The sequence below is a fragment of the Camelus dromedarius genome, chromosome 1, assembly GCF_036321535.1.
Source record: "Camelus dromedarius isolate mCamDro1 chromosome 1, mCamDro1.pat, whole genome shotgun sequence".
In the NCBI taxonomy this organism is placed as follows: domain Eukaryota; kingdom Metazoa; phylum Chordata; class Mammalia; order Artiodactyla; family Camelidae; genus Camelus; species Camelus dromedarius.
In genome coordinates, this window is record NC_087436.1 from 83,513,454 (window position 1) to 83,532,822 (window position 19,369).

General features: G+C 36.2%; 1 protein-coding gene across 6 annotated transcripts in view; it reads right to left on the bottom strand.

The window, feature by feature from the left end:
- FAM13A (family with sequence similarity 13 member A) overlaps positions 1-19,369 on the bottom strand; it is a 285,708-nt gene that overhangs the window by 58,478 nt on the left and 207,861 nt on the right. For 4 of the 6 annotated variants that reach the window (XM_064486374.1, XM_031433856.2, XM_010983084.3 and 1 more), the window contains 2 exons: positions 16,749-16,790; positions 1,736-1,777 (listed from right to left, as the gene is read on the bottom strand). In XM_064486374.1, coding sequence (XP_064342444.1) covers positions 1,736-1,777; positions 16,749-16,790 — 84 coding nt within the window. The remainder of the gene's footprint in view (positions 1-1,735; positions 1,778-16,748; positions 16,791-19,369) is intronic. The other 2 variants (XM_064486371.1, XM_064486381.1) reach the window with 1 other exon arrangement.

Consider the following 19,369-nt stretch of genomic DNA (forward strand, 5'->3'; position numbering starts at 1 on the left):
GTCAGGTTGGAAAAACACATTCAGTTAAATAAAATGGGTTTTGAAAATTTAAGAATTTTGGGGAGGGCTCAGTGGTAGGATGTGTGCTTAACATGTACGAGGTCCTGGGTTCAATCCCCAGTACCTCCATTAAAAAAATAAATTAAATAAAGCTAATTTCCTCTCCCCCCACCAAAAAACTTAAGAATGTTAGTCTTCCAAATGTAGTTTTATAATAGACTCATAGTAATTTCATTAAAACTATTTTAAGACAATGAGCAAGTACAGTCTGACTTGGGCTTTAAACTCTACATCCCAGTGATTGGAGATTCCCTAATAACAGCACACGGGAATGTGAATTCATTAATATATACGTACATACCAAATTCACACCTTTTCCAAATGTTACACAAGACATGTAAGAAGTAAAGGTTGTTAGGAAATAAACAGGCAAGAACACGTCAGTCTTGGTATAATTGTGGAATCTCTTTAAAATTCACAAAGATAAAGAAAGGTCACACCTGCCCTCTTGATTGCCTCCTCACCTAACAAAGAGGAGGAAAAGAATCCCAATTCATCCTGTGGAAAAGATCCACATTCATACCAACTGGTGCTTCTTCTAATTCTTCTCTCTTCCTCCTCATTCACACCACATCTTCCCTCCTCTCCCACCTGATCCCTGCTGATGGAAGATGTCCCAAAAAAGCCCATTCCAGTCCCAGCAAGAATGGAAGAAGAGAGGTGGGTGCAAGGGACAATCTTTGAGCAACAAACTATACACAAATGCTTCTTTAGTGCCTAAAATATGCCAGGCACTCTTCTAGGTCTTAGGGCTACAGTTACAAATGGGACAGACAAGGTCCCTGTGTTTGTGAAGCTTATGTTGCTATGAGTCAAGATAAACAAAGAACATGAAACATGCAATTGCAGATAGGGATACATTTTCTAGAAACTAGAGGACAGGGTTGGAGACTGACTGTGGACAGTCAGGGATGGTGTGACATTTGAACAATGAGGTTAAATATAAGAAAGTAAATGGCCAGGCAGATAGACAGCCAGTATGAGAGCTCAGAGACAGATATGTTTGTCATTTTCCAAAAACAGAAAAACAGGTCATGAGGTTAAAGCACAGTGAGCAATCTGGTCAGAGGTAGGCAGGGGCGGCTACCTAGAGTTCAGATTTTATTAGTAGTCTTAGGATGAAAAAGATGATCTGGACATAACAGAGCAGTGCCACTGCCCTGTGGGAAAAGGACCCAATGCCATCACTAATTTCCTTCTTTTTCTGGGTCCCTATCAGACTGTCAAATCCCCAAAGGCAGAGCCCAAGGCTTATTTGACATTAGACACCTAGCACTGTGCTTGGTATATTGCAGGCGCTCGATGAATGGAGGCTGATTAAAATGAACAAAGGAAGAAGTAAAAGACACAGTTCATACTTGAACCTTTGATGGCCTTCGCTGCAAGACACCTCCCAAAGCACAGACTGCTGCGTGTCTGAATTGACTCTGACCTGATTTTGACTGAAATAAACAAAAATCTCATATGTTCAGATGGCTGAGCGGTCTCTAGTCACACAGCCACAAAGAAGCTTAAACAGAAATACTTCTTATTTCATCCTCTCTTCTGGGTAGTTTTAAAAGGTCGCCATCATTGGTTGCTTATTGTATTAATCTTTCCATGCACGTCAGAATAGCCTTTTTTTTTTGCTTAATAAATGAAAGGAAGGGAAAAAAGCCCAATCCAGGTCACTTACTCTCCAGTGGTCGACACACTGCTGACTTGGGATACGTGGGCGCTGGGGAAAAAGAAGGGAAGTCAGATTAGACTGAGCATCAGAAACTGCGAACCAAACATGTGAGGGGACCCCGAGCTGGAAGTATCAGCCAGGGCCCTGAGCGGCACTTGCATGACACTTAATTATCCACTGAGAGGTGCTGATTTTCGCTTGTTTCTAGAGGAGAGGTTGCCCTGGGTGTTTATTCTGGAATGGTGTTTTCCCCTTCCATTTAAAAGATGTCCAAGGCAGTTTCAAAAGTGCCCTCTGAAATCATCTCTCCCTCTCATCCTACTGCCAGCCCTAGTTTGGGGTCTTTCTATTTTCCCCAAATGTTAATGCACCTGCCCCTGACTGCCCTCCCACTACCAGCTCCCACCCCTTCCCGGCCTTCCCCCCCAAGTCCGTCTTCTCCTGGCCTACTCCCTCCAGACCTGCGGTGGTCAGAAGCATCTTTCTAAAACTGCCCTGAACATGCAGTGGGGGCCACAGGGGATAGATAATAAAGAATCAACACTGTTTTCTCCACGACTCTATCTAAGCCACTTTTCTTCCTAAGTTCCTCCAGAAACTTAGGAAAATACCTCAAAGCTCTAGAATGTTTCATTTTTACACCTAAATTATAGGCCTTTTATTGAACATTTATAAACTTCCTCTACTTTCCCATTTTCTCCAAAGCCTGAATTCCTCAAAAGTATTAGAAAGTACTCAGTAAAAAAAAAATGTAGTCAGTATAAAACGAAATGGTGAAATAAGAGGACGCTATCTGATTAGCATGCTTCAGAACTCCGTCCCTCTTGCTCCCACACTTCGTTCACGTAAACACAGTGAGGGTGGAGGCTGGCAGCTCTTTTAATTGTATCAGTATCAGTACATTCTGCCCTCTAGTGCTTAGTGGGCTTCTAACTCAAGATTCAGAAGTATCTATGTCTAAAAGAGACTTTAAAAAAAATCTTTCGTGCATGTCAAACTACAGTTTTGCCTAATAGATCTAATAGTTCTCTACTCTTCCTTCCTTCTTTGTAGAAGATACCTGAAGCAACTAAAAGCTGTGAATGACCAGTATTGATGGTTGCCTTCCAATCACTCCATCCTCGTTTGTACTATACTACAGTACCGACAGCACATGAACCTGTTGCTTTGGAACCATCTGTTGGGCTTTACTTTCACGTACATGCATAGCTCATCCCTTTCCATTCAGAATCTAAGTGCCTCCAGGGATTGTCGGCTATTTCTCATTTTCTTTCATGACACTCCCTACTACCACCACGACCCTCATCATACCCAACATAGTAAGCATTATCCCCGAAGTGATCGATGCTCACTTTTTAGCCCCAATTTCCTTTAGCTAAAGCTATAGCTCCTTGTCATGGCCACACACCACAGCCAAATCCCAGAAAAACTGCATAAAAGAATGCCTTTGTTCTTAAGGGAAATTGATGAGAAGAACCTTCATTAATCAATGAATGAATAAAGGAACACACAAGTAAACACACCCTAATACTTACTGAGGGCTCGCTATGTTTCAGACACTGTGCTAAGATTTTATTTCCTGTTTACTATAACCTCTCGAGCCTCTTCATTTGAAAACAGAGAAAAGAAAACAATTGTACCTACTTCATGGAGTTAAGTAACTCGCTCACAGTCATAGAGCCAAAAAGTAGATCAGCTGGGATTTGAACCAAGAAAGTTTAAGCTTAGAGTCTAAGCTCTTAATCACTACACTCGACTTTCAATCTATCACTTACTAGAAGAAACACTCACTAGAGTCATCTTCGTGTACGGACGCCTGGACTTAGGTATTTAACTTTGCTTTTAATTACAACCATTTCTGCCTCACAATGCCTGTTATTCATAGAGGTTCCCCAGTTACATAACCAACAATAAATCCTTTGCTTCTCTCTGTCCTTAGCTGGAACAGGCTGTCCCTGCTTTTGATGCTTTGTGGCTCACCCTCTGTAAATTCAACACTGTATAATTAACTCCTGTATGCCACTTCTCAATACAGTTACAAAACCTTGGTTTTGGGAGCAGGGGCCAATGTGAATAACGACTCTGGGAGAACCTACCTAGAAGAGGGCAAAGAATACAGGTCTGTAAAAGATACTAAAAACATGCCAAAGACATAGAAGTATAATTAGCCCATCGTTCCCCGTGCCATCTCAGAATGAAGAGACGTATTTCCTCCTCTCCTCCCTTCTTTTGACACACACTTTTGACCCGAACTTCTTTTTTCTTACTAAAGCACACATTGATATTTTTATGTTCCTTTTTGGGGGGTAGGAGAGAGGATGAAAAAAAGCGAGGAAGAAAGAGACAAGGAAATGACAACAAATGGGACCAGGTTCTGAGATGCCTAACTCTCTAAGTAAGTGCTTCTCAGACTCTAACGTGCGTCAGAGTCCCCTGGGATCTTGTTCAAACACAGATTCTGATACAGTAGATGTAGGTTTAGGGAAGGGGAAGCAGGGAATCTGCATTTCTAACAAATTCCCTAGTGATTCTGATGCTGGTGGTCTTTGGAAGACACTGATTAGCAAGGCTCCAACTGCTTGCAACTAAAATTCTTTAATATTTCAAAGACTTACATATCACAATTGTCATTTTAAAACATTCTAAGTTATGAAGGTATGATTTGGAAAGCTTATGCTAAGCTGAGTTAAAAGACAATACATAAAAATTTCCCTCAGAGCTTAAAAAAAAATGACCTAAGCTATTTAAATCAGTCTAAGAGGGCCTTTCTCAGGATGCAAAATAAGTGAATAAATCAATAATACTAAGTAATTAAATCATATATTTTTTTGCTAATACATTGATCTTGGATCAAATTTGTGATATTTATTTTTTTTTTTTGTGCTTAATAGTTCCTTTGGAATTTGTGGTATTAATGTGTCCATACTGACAAGCTTTTAAAATACAATTTTTCTAAAGAGTGTATTCTGAGAAGAGAACGTTTTCCATTGGGAATCAGAAAAGAGAAGTTCTGGTCTTGGCTCTATAGTTAACTAGCTACAATCATAGTCAGATTGTTGGTTAGCTTGGCTGCTTTGGGTTGGTTTCTTCATGCAGAAAATGAAAGCCTTGGCTAGTGATCTCTGTGATTTTCTTCTAGCTCTAAAAGTTTATAAGACTATCTCAGATTCAAGTTTATTGTCCTAAAGTTTAAATCATTACAAAAGGTTATAACTGCATATTTAGTTTAATGACAGTGTCACTCATAATTAGGGCTTTTCAGATACCAAAATGGCTTTGGTCAAGTATCTAATCACCTCCATAGTTCCTGTGGGATGGCTTAACAATTCATCCAGAACAAGATTTCTAAGAATGTTTAATGTCAGAAATAGGGACTGCTTCCATTGCTACAACTGGCTTATGAAGGTAACTCTAAGACACTAACAAAAAGGTAATAAGCAAATAAGCCAAAGTTAAAGATACTGATTTTCTTCATCTACATGTAGCTTGTTTTTTATCCCCTGCAGAGAGCTAAGAATAGTGAATTTTTTCAGAGCCCTTGACTGATCTGTGAAGAAAACTTCTTACTTACACAATATAAACACTTGAATATGGAAGAGTTCACTTCCTAATGTTGATAAAGATTCAAAACTAAGAAGCCCATGTGCAGACTCCAGCACTACAGTCAACTTCATTACCCAAGCCTACTTAAGTGATAGTGCAACTGAATTTTCTACTGGAATGGTCATTCAAAAATATATTCTAAGCCTACTTAGAAATATAGTCTATGACATAGTTAAATATATTTAGTCTTTATTTCTATTAGCAAAACATGTCCATAAGGTGATTATGCTCAGCAATATTACTCTATAAAATTTGCATGTGATAAGATGCACAGAATGCCTGTTGACAAGTTATTTTTTAATTAGATCTCTTGATGTGAAATACAGAAATCTTGCAAATCTACTGAAACCAGATGTCTTGAAGAGGCATGTGTTCTCCTTTTCTGTCTATTCTCTTACTTCAGTTTATTCTCTTTTCTGTGATGTATAAAATCCTTCCTGTAAAATATTGTTTTAATAGGAACCATTAGGACTAAGAGAATTAGCCTTTTTCTCCAGAAGATAATATTTACATTTTCTCTATTTTTTAATGAGTAAGGATTTAAAAGACAATTATGTGATGTTTGTTTAAGACAAGGAAAGAAGATCATGTAAGTAACTTCAAAACATAATAAAACTCTTAAATTTTCTATTTAGTAGAATATGGTATTTTTAGTATCTTCTTAAATCACTAAAAGTTGATACACAGTGTTAACATTATAAGATGACTCTAATATCATTTCCTTGTAATTGTATAACGAATTTCTAAATTAAACTATTTCCATGATTTTAGTTTAGTTCTCCACAGTATCTTATATTAAAACAAATACATGCAATCCTCATTATTTATTAACTTTGCTTTAACTTTTAGTTATGATTATATGTAGAAATTTAATGGAGCATTTATGGGTATTTAGACTTTGATAAAAATTGCATCACTGTTTTGTGGTGGTGTTTAGATCGTTAGGATTTAAGAAAATCCTCACATTTTTATTTTAAATTATATACTATGCATATAATACAGAACATAAATTGAAAACACACTACAAGGATATGACTCAGTAGGAGGAAAATATTTATCCTCATACTTTATTGAAACTCACACTCCTATTCCTTTAAAATAAGGATTGATTTTAAGAAAAAATTATTTTAATTCTTCACTCCTGCATTTAATACTCTATTAAATATTTTCTAACAAATTAAATAGATCCCATCAAAATGTCAAAATACCTTTTGTACACCTTCATTCAGGCCCTAATTATTGGAGTTTTCAGTTTTACATATTTAGCATGTTTTACATAAAAAGAAATTCAGAGTTTTTAAATTTCTAGGCCAAGGTCTTCATAAAGCAAAATTAGATGAAATAAGAGTTCACTATAGATAGTATGCATTTACAGATGAGGAAATTGAGGTTCAGAGAGGTTTAGTATCTCACTCAAGTTTACTCAGCTCTGATTCTATCTCATGTAATGTGGCTTCAGAGTTATGTCCTTAATAAAAAACATCATCCTTATCCTCAAATAATGCTGCTATTCATGTAAATCTTTGGCTATACATGTATTTATTATTTTAGGATTAGAACAGATTACAGTAGTATTTTCTGCATTCAAGTGAAATTTTCTTCTCAAAGTTTATGCATTTCAGAAATTTTAATTTCATCTAGATTTTCATGTTTTTCAGTAAAAATTGCACAAAGCACTCTATAAAACTACTATTCCCCTCACAGCAAACTTTAGTTCTGATTATTAGCACTGTTCCTCTTTTTTCTTAAGTTTACCAGAGGTTTTTTTATTCTTTTCATTTTCACTCCCAAAGAACAAGCTCCTGGATTCAAACATCAGTTCTGCTCTTTTTCTGTTTTCTTTTATTATTACTAAATTCTTTTAGGTTTCCAAGAGGTTGCTCTTCTCCTTTTTAGAACTTCTTGTTCTTCACAACATTGTAAACTGATTAGACTTCAATAAATTTTTTTTTTAAAAAAAGAGATTCTTATTCTTAATGTGTAGCTTATTTATTTTCAATCTTTTTAAGAAGGCGAAGCTACCTCTTAAAAACAGCTTAGATCTCATTCCACAAATTTTGATATGTATTTTTTCCCTTTTTCTTCTGTACTTGAAGTTTTTATTTCCTGTTTGAATTTCTTCCTCCCTTTAGGAGAGTTTTCATTGATTGATTGAAACTTTTTTGTTATTAATCACACTGTGGTCAGAAAATGTGACTGCTAATATTTCTACTCTTCCAGAACTTTTAGATAGCCAAGTAAGTTTTTGAAAGTAATAGGAATGCTTAAGCCTTATTTGTAGGTTGCAAAGTTTAGTATATGTAATGACTCTTTATTTTAAATTGTATTAATTTTATCTAATTCTCAGTGCTATTTTATAAATTTTACTTGTTATAGACATATAGATGTATATATGTTATATACTTCAAATGTGTTCACATGTTTTTCTTTGTTAACTGAAGAGTTTAAATTTATATGATTTAATGCAATGCTATTTTATACACACTTATTATTTATAACCTTTATATCTTTAGTATGGATTCTGCCTAATAAAGTAAGAATAGATTTGTCCTGTTTAATGGATTTGGCTTTGAACTCTAGATGTTCTGGTATTGATATTGCTATCTTTGCTTTCTTTTTGTTCACATGTATCAGAGATAAATCCTGAATTAATCTTTCTGTGCCATTTTGGTCTAGGTATAGCTCTTCTGAGCAAAAGATAGTTCAAGAAGTTATTTTTTAAAAAGCCATTTTTAGCTTTTATCAAAGAATTTAACCCATTTACACTTATTGTCATAGCTGCTACATTTGTTCTAGTTTTTGGTTTTTGCTTAATGTTTTGTAATTTTGGAGCTTCCTTTTCCTTTAATTTCTGTCTTTGTGTGTATCTTCTGAGGTTATTTGGGATACAGGAATCCTATGCACAATTCTTGTCTCTCACACCCTATATCTGTAACTATTAAAACTGAAACAAAACCCCCCAAAACAACCAAAGAAAACAAACAAACAAACAAAACAAATCCTTGAAACTCTTGCTTCCTGCTTCTACTCTCCTACCTCCTATACAATATAAGAGATTTAGAATTTCATTATTTCTTTGCCCCTCCACTAATGATTATAACCAGGTTTATACTGCTTAATTAAAAATATGTTTTGGGATTTACCTCTCAATTAGCTGGGCATATATTAGTGTTGATTTCCACTTCTACTTCTATCAGTATGGTTTATTCTTTAGAATCATAATTTTCAGGTTGGCTTTCTGCTCTCTGACCTTCATAGCTAATATTATTTCTCTCAGTTTTTCTTTATTCTTTTCTTTTTCGTTTTGGAAAAGCTTCTCAAGTTTTGCTTTCATCACGTACTTGTTTTACTTTAAATCACTGCTCTTTACTGCTTTCCAAAGTTTTAAAAATCTCTGCATTTCTAGGCTCCCCTTTCCCTCATTTCAGCTGTTTTTCTGTGTCTCTAGACTTTTAATTCTAAACTTACTCTCCCCTTACAGGTTCCTACTCATAGTTCAAAAGGTTGTTTACATCCCCGAGCATTTTGGAGAAGATTGACAATATTACTTTCCAAGTTTTCATGTGAATCATACCAAAAAACAGTTGTCTCAAATCTGTTTCTACTCTGAGTCCTCAGGGCAAGTCATCCTTTCCCTTAGTTTGTAATTTCTCTTTATGGATTCCCAAAGAGTTCTCGTGTTTAGTGGTTCATAAGGGGGGACCATCAATTCAGGCAGAATCATTATCAAAAACTTGGCTGGGTAAAGTTTGTTCTGAATTTATTTCATTGTCCCTTGGCTATGGGCAGATGCCCCCTCTTGGATTTAGACTCTAAAAGCCAGAATATGAGCCTGTCCTGGAACAATCTATAATGTATACTTGAATGGACTTGCTGTTTGGTCCAATTTTATGATTTAAGCTGGAGAATTTGAAACAAATTTGTAGTTGTCTTTGCGCAGTGTACACTTGAAAGCATGCATTAAATTCAATAATCTCCTTGCCTTTATCCCTTTCTCAAATGTTTTTGCTAGGTAACTGAGCGTCCCAGGGGGTTGACCCCTCCTCTCTATTGTTCTGTGTACTTAACATTCTAGTTTCTAAATGGGAGGTGACAAAGAATATACAACTCAGCTCTGGATGGTTCAGAAAATAAGTTTCTGCTCAGCTGAGGGAATATCACTTGATTTTCTGGTCAGTGCAGTAGACACTGGAAGGAATCCAAGTCAGTTTTTTTTGTTTTTTTGTTTTTTCCCCTTCCTTTTATCCTTGTGGTCACTGTATTGTTTAGATGGTGAAACATGAAGCCAGCAAGGCAAAAATATGTTTCTCCAATCATCCTTATTGATGATGTGACCTCTAACATATGGTTTTCTTCTTTATCATTGCTATAAAACTGTCTCTAGTTTTCATCTTTCGTATCATAATTAGAATTTAAATGGGAAGCTGGAAGTATTTACATCAGGCAAAGCTACTCTGCTACCCAGAGGTTTACATTTCATTAAAATCTTAAGTTCTTATAAACAGAAGTCTATAGCAAGGCAGGAGACTGAAAAATGAAGCAGCAAGAAATCTAGACAGAATGGCTACAAAGGTATCATTTTCTACAAGTTAAATATTTCCTTTGCTTTTTCAAGCTGAGAGGAGATATGAAGAGAAGCATAAAAATATAAACATTTATATAAGTTATCTTTGTTTCTTAGTATAGCCTAAATATATGTTTAATATCTTAATTAACATTGATAGAATTAAATCAAGAATTTCTACTTATTGGTTACTATGCAAGAAGTATGACTAATGATCCTCAGATGTCAAGAACTCAATAATGAATCCCTGAACAATGGTACCATAAACAGTAGTAAAGTTTATAACCATTCTTCAGTATAAAATAATTACATGGTTGGCCTGGTTCAGTGGTTTTTAGCTAGGGATATACATCAAAATCTCCTATGACGCTTTTTCCTTCAAATTATTTTTGCTGTGGTAAAATACACATAATATAAAATTTACCATCTTAATCTTAACCATTTTTAAGTGTACATCCTGGGGCATCAAGTACATTCACATTACTATGCAACCATCACTATCATACATCTCCAGAACTCTTCTCATCCTGTAAAGCTGAAATTCTGTATTCATTAAACAGTAACTCCTGATTCTCTCCTTCCTCTCAGCCCCTGGCAACCACTCTTCTATTTTATGGATCTATAAATTTGACTACATTAGGTACCTCATATAAGTGGAATCATGTAGTATTTGTCTTTTTGTTATTGGCTTATTTCACTCAGTATAAATGTCCTCAAGGTTCATCTATGTTGTGTACTTGTCAAAAGTTCCTTCCTTTTTAAAGGCTGAATAATAAATGTATAAACTGCATTTTATCAGTGCATCCAGTGATGGACATCTGGGTTGCTTCCACCTTTTGGCTATTGGGAATAATGCTACTATGAAATGGGTGTAAAAACATCTCTTTCGGACCCTATTTTCAATTCTTTTGAGTATATACACAAAAGTAGAATTCCTGGATCGTGTGGTAATTCTAAGTTTAATTTTTTGAGGAACTGCCGTTACTATTTTCTCTAGTGGCTGCACCATTTTACATTTCAACCAGAAATGCACAAGTGTTCCAATTTCTTGTCATCTTTGCCAGTACTTGTTATTTGCTGTGTGTGTGTGTGTGTGTGTGTGTGTGTTTTTAAATATCAGCCATCCTAATCGGTATGAGGAAGTATCTCATTGTAGTTTTGATTTGCATTTCCCTGATGACAAGAGATGTTGAGCATCTTTTCATGTGCTTACTGGCCATCTGTATATTGTTCTTTGGAGAAATGCCTACTCAAGTCCTTTGTCCATTTTTGAATTGTGATGTTTGTTTTGCATTGTAGAGTTTTAGGAGTTCTCTATCTCTTCTAGATATGAATCTATTATCAGATACATGGTTTGCAAATATTTCCCAACCATTTTGTGAGTTGCCTTTTCACTCTGTTGATAGTTTTTTTTTTTTTGATGCACAAAATTAAAAAAATTCAACCAGTCCAATTTGTCTATTTTTTCCTTTAGTTTTCTGTGCCTTTGGTGTCATACCTAAGAAATCACTGCCAAATCCAATGTCATGTAACTTTTGCCCAGTGTTTTCTCTGGGAGTTTTATGGTTTTAGCTCTTATATGTAGATCTTTGAACCATTTTGAGTTAATTTTTTGTATATGGTGTTAGGTAAGTGTTCCACTATATGCTTTTGCATGTGGATATCCAATTTTCCCTGCACTGTTTGTTGAAAAGTTTGTTCTATGACACTTTTTGGAAATATGGACAGCCAGCCCTCTTGAGACTCAGAATCTTGGCTAGTGAGACCCAGGTATCTTTAATGAGTGCCACATATTTTACATCATAAAGACAGTATTATAAATAACCAGAAAATGACACATGTTGACAAGAATGTAGAGAAACCGGACACTTACGCATTATTAGTGGAAATGTACTTAAAATGGTTAAGATGGTAAGTTTTATATATGTGTATTTTATAACAATTAAAAATAATTTAAAATGGTTAAAACAGCAAATTTTATTTTATTTATATTTAACCACCACCTAAAAAAACCCAAAAGAGCTCCATAAACAGAAATCATGTACTTCCTCTGTTTAGAAATGCTATTCTAATCAAAAGAGATAAGGAAAAAACAATTTTAAATATATATTTATCTGTGTCTAAAAACACTTGAAACATCTAGCTGACTTTATCATCTTGGGAAAAAAATCAAGTAGATAATTAAATAAACAGCCTGCTTGTTTATTCTACATTTTAGTCAGTAGCCCGAAACGGGCTTATAAACAAATATAATGTCTGGTAACTATCCCAACTGATACTAAGAGCTTTTAACCTCAAAATGATAATTTAGATAATTAAGCATACATTATGCTTAAGGAGAAAAATAAACTATTAAAAACTTAATAAATATTACCAAAAAAAAAATCACATACATACAAATTCTAGCACAAATTCATCCAGGAAAGGTAGTCCTCAAAAAGCCATCCAAAGATGAGTTAGAAAGAATTTTTCTACATATCAAGATAGAAGTAGTATAATTTCCAAATCCCATCAAATGTCTATTTTAATCTGAATTTATCCAAAGCTTAATTTTTCCTTCAACATACATTCTTCAGTTAGAAGACTTTCATTAAATTGATGCTTCCTAGATTCTAGAAGAAAAATTAACAAAATCCTAAAGAATGAATTTGTGTGCCAAACAGCTAACTTAGAAATAAATCTAATTGATGTTCCTAATTCAAGAAAATTAGAAAACATATGAAATACTGAAATTGAAATCTGCTAAAATAGTAACAGCTTCAATCAGCATCATGAATTTAAAAATTTGGGCTAAAATTGATAAACACTATTGATTTCAGGGTTTCAATGAGGCATACAATAAGAAAGGGAAAAAGAGGAGGAGACTCAGTGCAGAAGCTAGAAGACAAGTGTTAGGTAAGCAAGGAGTCACCATTCAGAGGCCAGGTGAGCTGTTTAGAGCCCAGTGAGTAAGACTGGTTACAGGTATGCAACCCCTGAAGCACACATTCAGGATTCTGATAAAGCATAGGCAAGGACGGGTTCTAGGTATCCAGCCTACATGTATAGTCCAGGAATTTATAAAGAAGGAATTCAAGGGTCGAAATCAGATGTGATGGGATGAGGACAGGACCTGATCCTGGCCATAAGGAACGTTAAGGTATTGCAGGGGTGAAGGGAAGCAGGTAGAGATGAGGAGGAACAGAAAGTGGAGATCAAGAACCCTAGTTCCAGTGGAAATAACAACAGAAATCACGACCTGGGCTTGCAGACACTGAAGACTCAGACAAACAGAAGGAGAACTAGCAATGGATCCCAATCAGATCTGACTGGGTGCCAGGCAGAAGAACACCTATGGCAAGTTGCTGTCACGCTAATCTGAGCAACTGACGTGGGGCACCTTTTCTGGGATTTCAGCCTAGACTATCAAAGAGGCCAGGGTACAGGCAACTTTGCCAAGCATGTTCTTCACCTTAGGTATGCAGGTTCATGCTTATATAGTGGCAATCTCACGGAGGGTTTGGCATAACCTGTCCTTCCCGTTCATTACCTTAATCACTTCAACAGGGCGGGTCATCACTAATGAGCACCTAGGGAACAATGACACCTACTGTTTGAGCTACTGTAGCTGCAATAAACTTGCCACATGGGATGGCGGCAGGTATAGATTTGTGGCTACGATTTCTTTCCTTTGCGAAAAAGGACAACTGCCTCGGTGGTGAGTTAGGTTAGGTTGGATGACGACTGAAATTAGGGAAGCCAGAGTTCTTATCACAGAAGATCACTTATCTAGAATGAGAATATCTGAGTGCAGGTTTATTTATAAGAGCCCTACCTTATTACAGAAAGGATGGAAGGCAGTTGAAGTGTACAGGAGACTACCATGTGGTTCAGCCATGACTGTTAAAAGGGAATAGCAATCACAAAAAATGAAATTCTACAAGGTGAGAGGTGAAGCAAGGGAATGACTGAAACAGCCCCCTGTGTTCTCTGTTCCTGCATCTCAGGCTCCTTCCCCTGGCCTCAGGAAGTCCTGGAACCTCCACCAGTGCACTGCAGCCTCTTTATGTTCTCCATCTCTAACCCAGACACAGACCCCTCCATGTCGTTATAAACAATGCACCTTATCTCCCTTCTGATGGCTAGATGCCTGTCTGAGCTTCTGTTTCTGAGTTCCTTTATGGACCCTCTATTCTCCTTCCTCTGAACCTGGAGGCCTGCTTTGCCCTCATCTTATCTCTGTTTTGATCTGGTCTACCTGAAGATTGCTCACTCCCAAACTTGCAGACACTGAGCTATGCCATTCTACCTTATGTTGGACCCCTCAGGATAAACCGCCAAACTGAATACCCCACCACTGAATACCCCATCCCCTCTGCCTGGCTTCTTGTGGCTGAATCTACTCTGGCGAGTATCCATCTCAGCTGACAGGTCTTATCTCCTGATTGGGCCTTTCCTCTTCCGAAAAAATCTGACCAATCAGCACTGCCAATGTATAATATTTAGCATTCAATATTCCTAAGCCAGGGAAGATACCATTTTGCAACAACCAATCATTTTTTACTTTTCCAAGGCACAGTAAAAATTATTTTGGATTTAAAAGAGCCAATTTAGTTTTTTCATCATGTTAACAAATCATTATGAAATTTATTAGTCTTGCAGTAACTCCCCTTACTAACAGTGCAGCAAAGGAATTGTAATCAAATGGGATGGAAAGGGATGGAAGGCAAGGACTTTACAGAAATGTAGTTAAATATATTTAAAACATTTAAGCATTCATTTGCTATTAGAGGTAGTGCAAAAAACAGTGTACTGATATATAAATTAAATTTTCCATGGACATATTAATGTTCCTAATCCAAAAAATATAGAACTGAATCATAATTAACAATCATGTTTTCTTTCTTCTACTTAAATTCTGTATAGAACAGGCTAGTAAAAGTTAATCTCAAGCCAGCCATGCAAATGATTTGGAAAAAAAGTTTCATGTTTTATCAATAGATTCTCCCTGCTTCATGTCAAGTGGGTAAAAAAAGAAAGCTAAAGTAATTCATACGAACCTAATTCTTACATAATTTCTATGATTATCAACTATGTTATTCAGAAAAAGAAACTACATTTGAAATTTTAAATTTCAGGCCAAAGAATTACTAGTTTTGCATTTACAAAATACGTCCACTTAGTTTAAATTTCCCTTATATGAAAAGAATGCTTCCCAGTAACTTTTCCTCTTTCTGCAACTTTACCTCTACTGCAAACGCAAACTAGTATGCACATTTATTTTTCCCCCTACTTTGATCACATTTTAGTTTTAATGACTCTGAACACTAAAAGGTCAAATAGCTTCCATCGAGAGTTCAGTAGTGATTTTCTTTACACTCTTTTACGTTCATTTTGGAAGTACAGAATTTCTTTTTCCAGAGTACATTCTTAGTCTAGATAATTACAAAATGTATCATATTCTAAAACACAATTATGTGTTTTTGAGGACTCAACGACTTATAAGCCCATTTAAAACCCTATCCATTTTTTAAAACAGTGGTAAAAAAAAAATTCAATACTAGATAAGACATAGACTGATGTTATCCAGAGTAGTAAAAATAAGATACTCAGAGAATAGTTCTCACTAGTTGTCATGATCTGGTGCTATAGTCTTCCATACTATGTAAAACTTAATTTCCATTAATATATGATAATCATTTGTTTGCTATTACTGTGTGCATCCACATAACGAACACTGGAGTCACCGTGCACCCAGCAACAGCCCCTCATGTGTTGACAGTGGCTGCACCGTTGATAAGAGCCTATGAACCAGAAGATGCTGATGTGGTTGGCAGGACACCAGGATGAATCAAACGGACCACCGTGTTGTCTCAAACTGAAACCTCAAATGTTCCCTCTCTTGCCACAAAGTGATTATGCAACATGCTTCAAGTCGCTAAAGGGCAGAACACTACTGCAAAGCGGTTCCTTGGCCAAGTCTGAAGTCCTATGACACACTTCTGAACTATGGTGGCTGAATTAAAATCTAAATCTAACTCTGAGACTATTGCAACAAACCAGACTCAAAAACAGACAAGCAACAAACAAAATATGTACCTCTTATCTTGACACTGCTTTTTAAAAAGTGGATTTCAAAGTTGAGGTAGGTTAAAAAAAAAACTTCAGCAATTTTAACTGTAATTTATGTGATCATATTCTTTTCAAATATATTTTCTAAGCCTTTAAAGTGGGTAGATAGTAAGGAAAGAAATGCAGTAAGTAAGAAAAACCTGGCTCAAGGTTGTGACCTAAGGGGGACGGTTCACAGAAAATCACATCAATACAACAACTTTTTAGTCTGGAGAGAAGTGATCTCATCTAACATCTACTTTGAATTCTGTAAACTTCCCTGTTTTAAGAGTTGTCATTCTGGCTTTATAAACTTTAGACAACAATCCACGAACTTGCTAAATGTTAGTTTCTCACACCACTGCTATATAGAAGATGATCTAAGATAACCCACAACTTCTTCAGCAAGTGAGCCTTGTGCTCAAAGCCCTCCTCTATCTGTATACAGATTTTAAAATTTAGGTTACAGCCTCATCATCAGGCCGTTTTGGAAATTAAAATGACTACCTTGACATTTCTGAATTTAAACCCAAGTATCCTATTTTAGTCTTTTCAACTATATTAAAATTCGTTTTCAAGATTTTTTTAAACACAAGAGAAGAAAAATATAGCATGAACATTACGATGAGGGGTTCTAATAAGCGTGGTCTGGCCACAGGATAGAATATTCTACTGAAAAGAATTAACATGGGAAAATAAACCCAAAGAAGCCTTAACCCTCCTCCGTTCCCCATAATAGATCAATAAAAATCAAATAAATACCTCAAGTAGAAAGGTGACATGGGTCTTTCATCTTCCTGGGAACTAAAAGGAAAATAAAATTTGAATTAATAGAATTTCTGTTAATACCATAGCATGTCAATTTTACCACAACTCTGTTCTACCTGTCACAAATTTTGTTTCCATGCATCAGAGCTAATCTTACAATGGAGTGGGGTTAGTAAAGCACACTCTTACCTTGGAAGGTCAATTACTCCTTCAAGGGAGACCATCAAGAGAAGTTTCTTTGAAGATTAGCCTGAGGCCAAAGTAATTCATATCACACTTGCAAGGGGAAGCTTTTTACTATTTTATTCTACAAGCCCCATCCAAGTATTCATACATTACACATAAACCTTTAAAACGATCACATAATTATCTCAGTAAAGCTAATCACAGCTCATTAACATGATGATGAAAGTAAGAGACAGCCAACTGTTTCAACAAGTGTTAACAACACACTGTTAAGTGTGAGCCACTTCAGGAATGATGCCCTAGCAGCGAAAAGCACAGCAGTAAACACTCGTGTTCTTTGTAGTTACGGGAAGTATTAATGAGGGTAGATAACATGAAAGGACATAAATGAAATTATAAACATAGTTTAAGTTCCTCAAACAACACAGAAGCAATAGGAAGCTTCACATAAAAGTATTTAACTAAGAAATGTAAAACATGTACTACAATAAAACATTTTTCCTTTCTTTAACATGTTTTTTCCTTCTGATAAAGGACCTCAAACAGTCTCTCCCTTTTAGTGTCTACTGGAGTGGACTTTGAACGTTTTTGACTATTTACTCACATAAAATTTGCTTTTAAGCAGCCACTTAGTCAATATATGACTAAGTATCCGTCTATGTTTTATTATGTGCATTATTAAACAGACAAAAGTAGAAATGTAAATTATTAGATAAAATTAAGAAGAAGCTCTAGTAATTTCCTCTTGTGCGGGTGGGGTACACCACAAGCATCACTGATGAAAAGAGGAAAGTTTGCTTTAGTTGGTAATATTACCCTGGCAATCACCAAAAATCTTATTACAAGTGATAGTGTCACACACACATACATCTGTCCTGGAAGTAGGAAAGGTCTTAACAATTTAGTTGGAAGGAGGAAGATGAAATATGACACTTTCATTCTCTCATGATTTTGGTTACCAATTTCAATATCACTTAGCTACTCTCATGTTTATGTTGCCAAAGATTTTAAAGTTTGTAAGTGACTGTGCCATTCTTCCCAAGTGAAGGGTAAGTGATAGATCAACTTTATTACTGACTCTAATGTTGACGGGCTGAGGACAAAGCTTGGAGAGTTAGAGGCGATGACACCTGGGAAACGTCCAGGTGTCTTGGGAAGAAACCACCTGGGACGCAGCGCTCTTATGGGAGTGAGTACTGTAAGCCAAACTGATACAGGAAGCTGATACATTTGACTTCAAAACAGCCCTTGAAAACACTAAACCAATCATAAAAATGTTAGAATTGGGTTTGCGCCCTAATCAGTGATTCCGTGTCAAAAAGTATTAATTTTGACCAACACTATGCAAAAAGACTGCAACTAAAAACCATAATGATTATTGTTACAGGGAAATTGCCTCCATGTGTTATAAAATGGGCACTGCATTACTTTTTTTTTTTCCCCCAAACTCTAACATGTAACAAATTATAATGCAAATTAACAAGGGTACTTTAGTGAACATTCAGTTAGCAATATGGTTGGTTTTCTTAGAATTCAGAAGCGCTTTGGGGAGATGATTTAAATGGTGCAGGGTTCTGAACACAACTGTTCATGTGCTTCAGCTAATACTGTGTGTGTGTGTTTATGTGTGTGTGTGTGTGTGTGTGTGTGAGAGAGAGAGAGAGGGAGAGGGAGAGAGAGAGAGAGAGAGAGAGAGAGGGAGAGAGAGAGAGAGAGAGAGAGAGAGAGAGAGGGAGAGAGAGAGAGGGAGAGAAAATTTCTTTGTAGCCAACAGAGGCAATCAAAATCAAGCTTTCTTTCCTTTACACTTTCTCTCCCTCACACATTTATTCATCAGCCAGGTACTATCAGGTGCTTGACATCATATCTCACGTAAATCCTCACCAAAACCCTCCCTGGTCCTTGCCCCTCACTTGAGAACAGCACACTCAGAGCAGGCACATAACTTCTCCAGGTCACACAGCTAGTGATGTGCAAATGACTGTATTCTGTGTCCACTTTTGTTGCTTACTGCCTTGCCTTCGATTTTAACTTATCAAAATTTGATGGGATGAATAACCCCCATTCCAGCAGCCCTTAACAAGCTCTTGTGGACTTTATAAGCTCCCTGGCATTCTTCTGAATATAACAACTCTACATCGACCTTAGTCAAAATCCACTCAATGCATTATGCCTGATAGCACGTATAAGATGATTAATTTATTAAAATGTACTGGCAGCGTGTCAAGAATGTCTCTTGACAGAAACATGAGGTTTTAATCATGAGCAAATATTTTTCAGGCTGCATCTGCACAAAGTAAACTTGTCAATGAAAGACAAAATCAGATATTCTTGATTTGGATGTGTCCCTGAATTTTGAGCAGTTCTAAGTGTTCCAAGAAAGAAAATGTCGGCACTACAGTTTAAACAAAATGAAACAGACCCAGTAT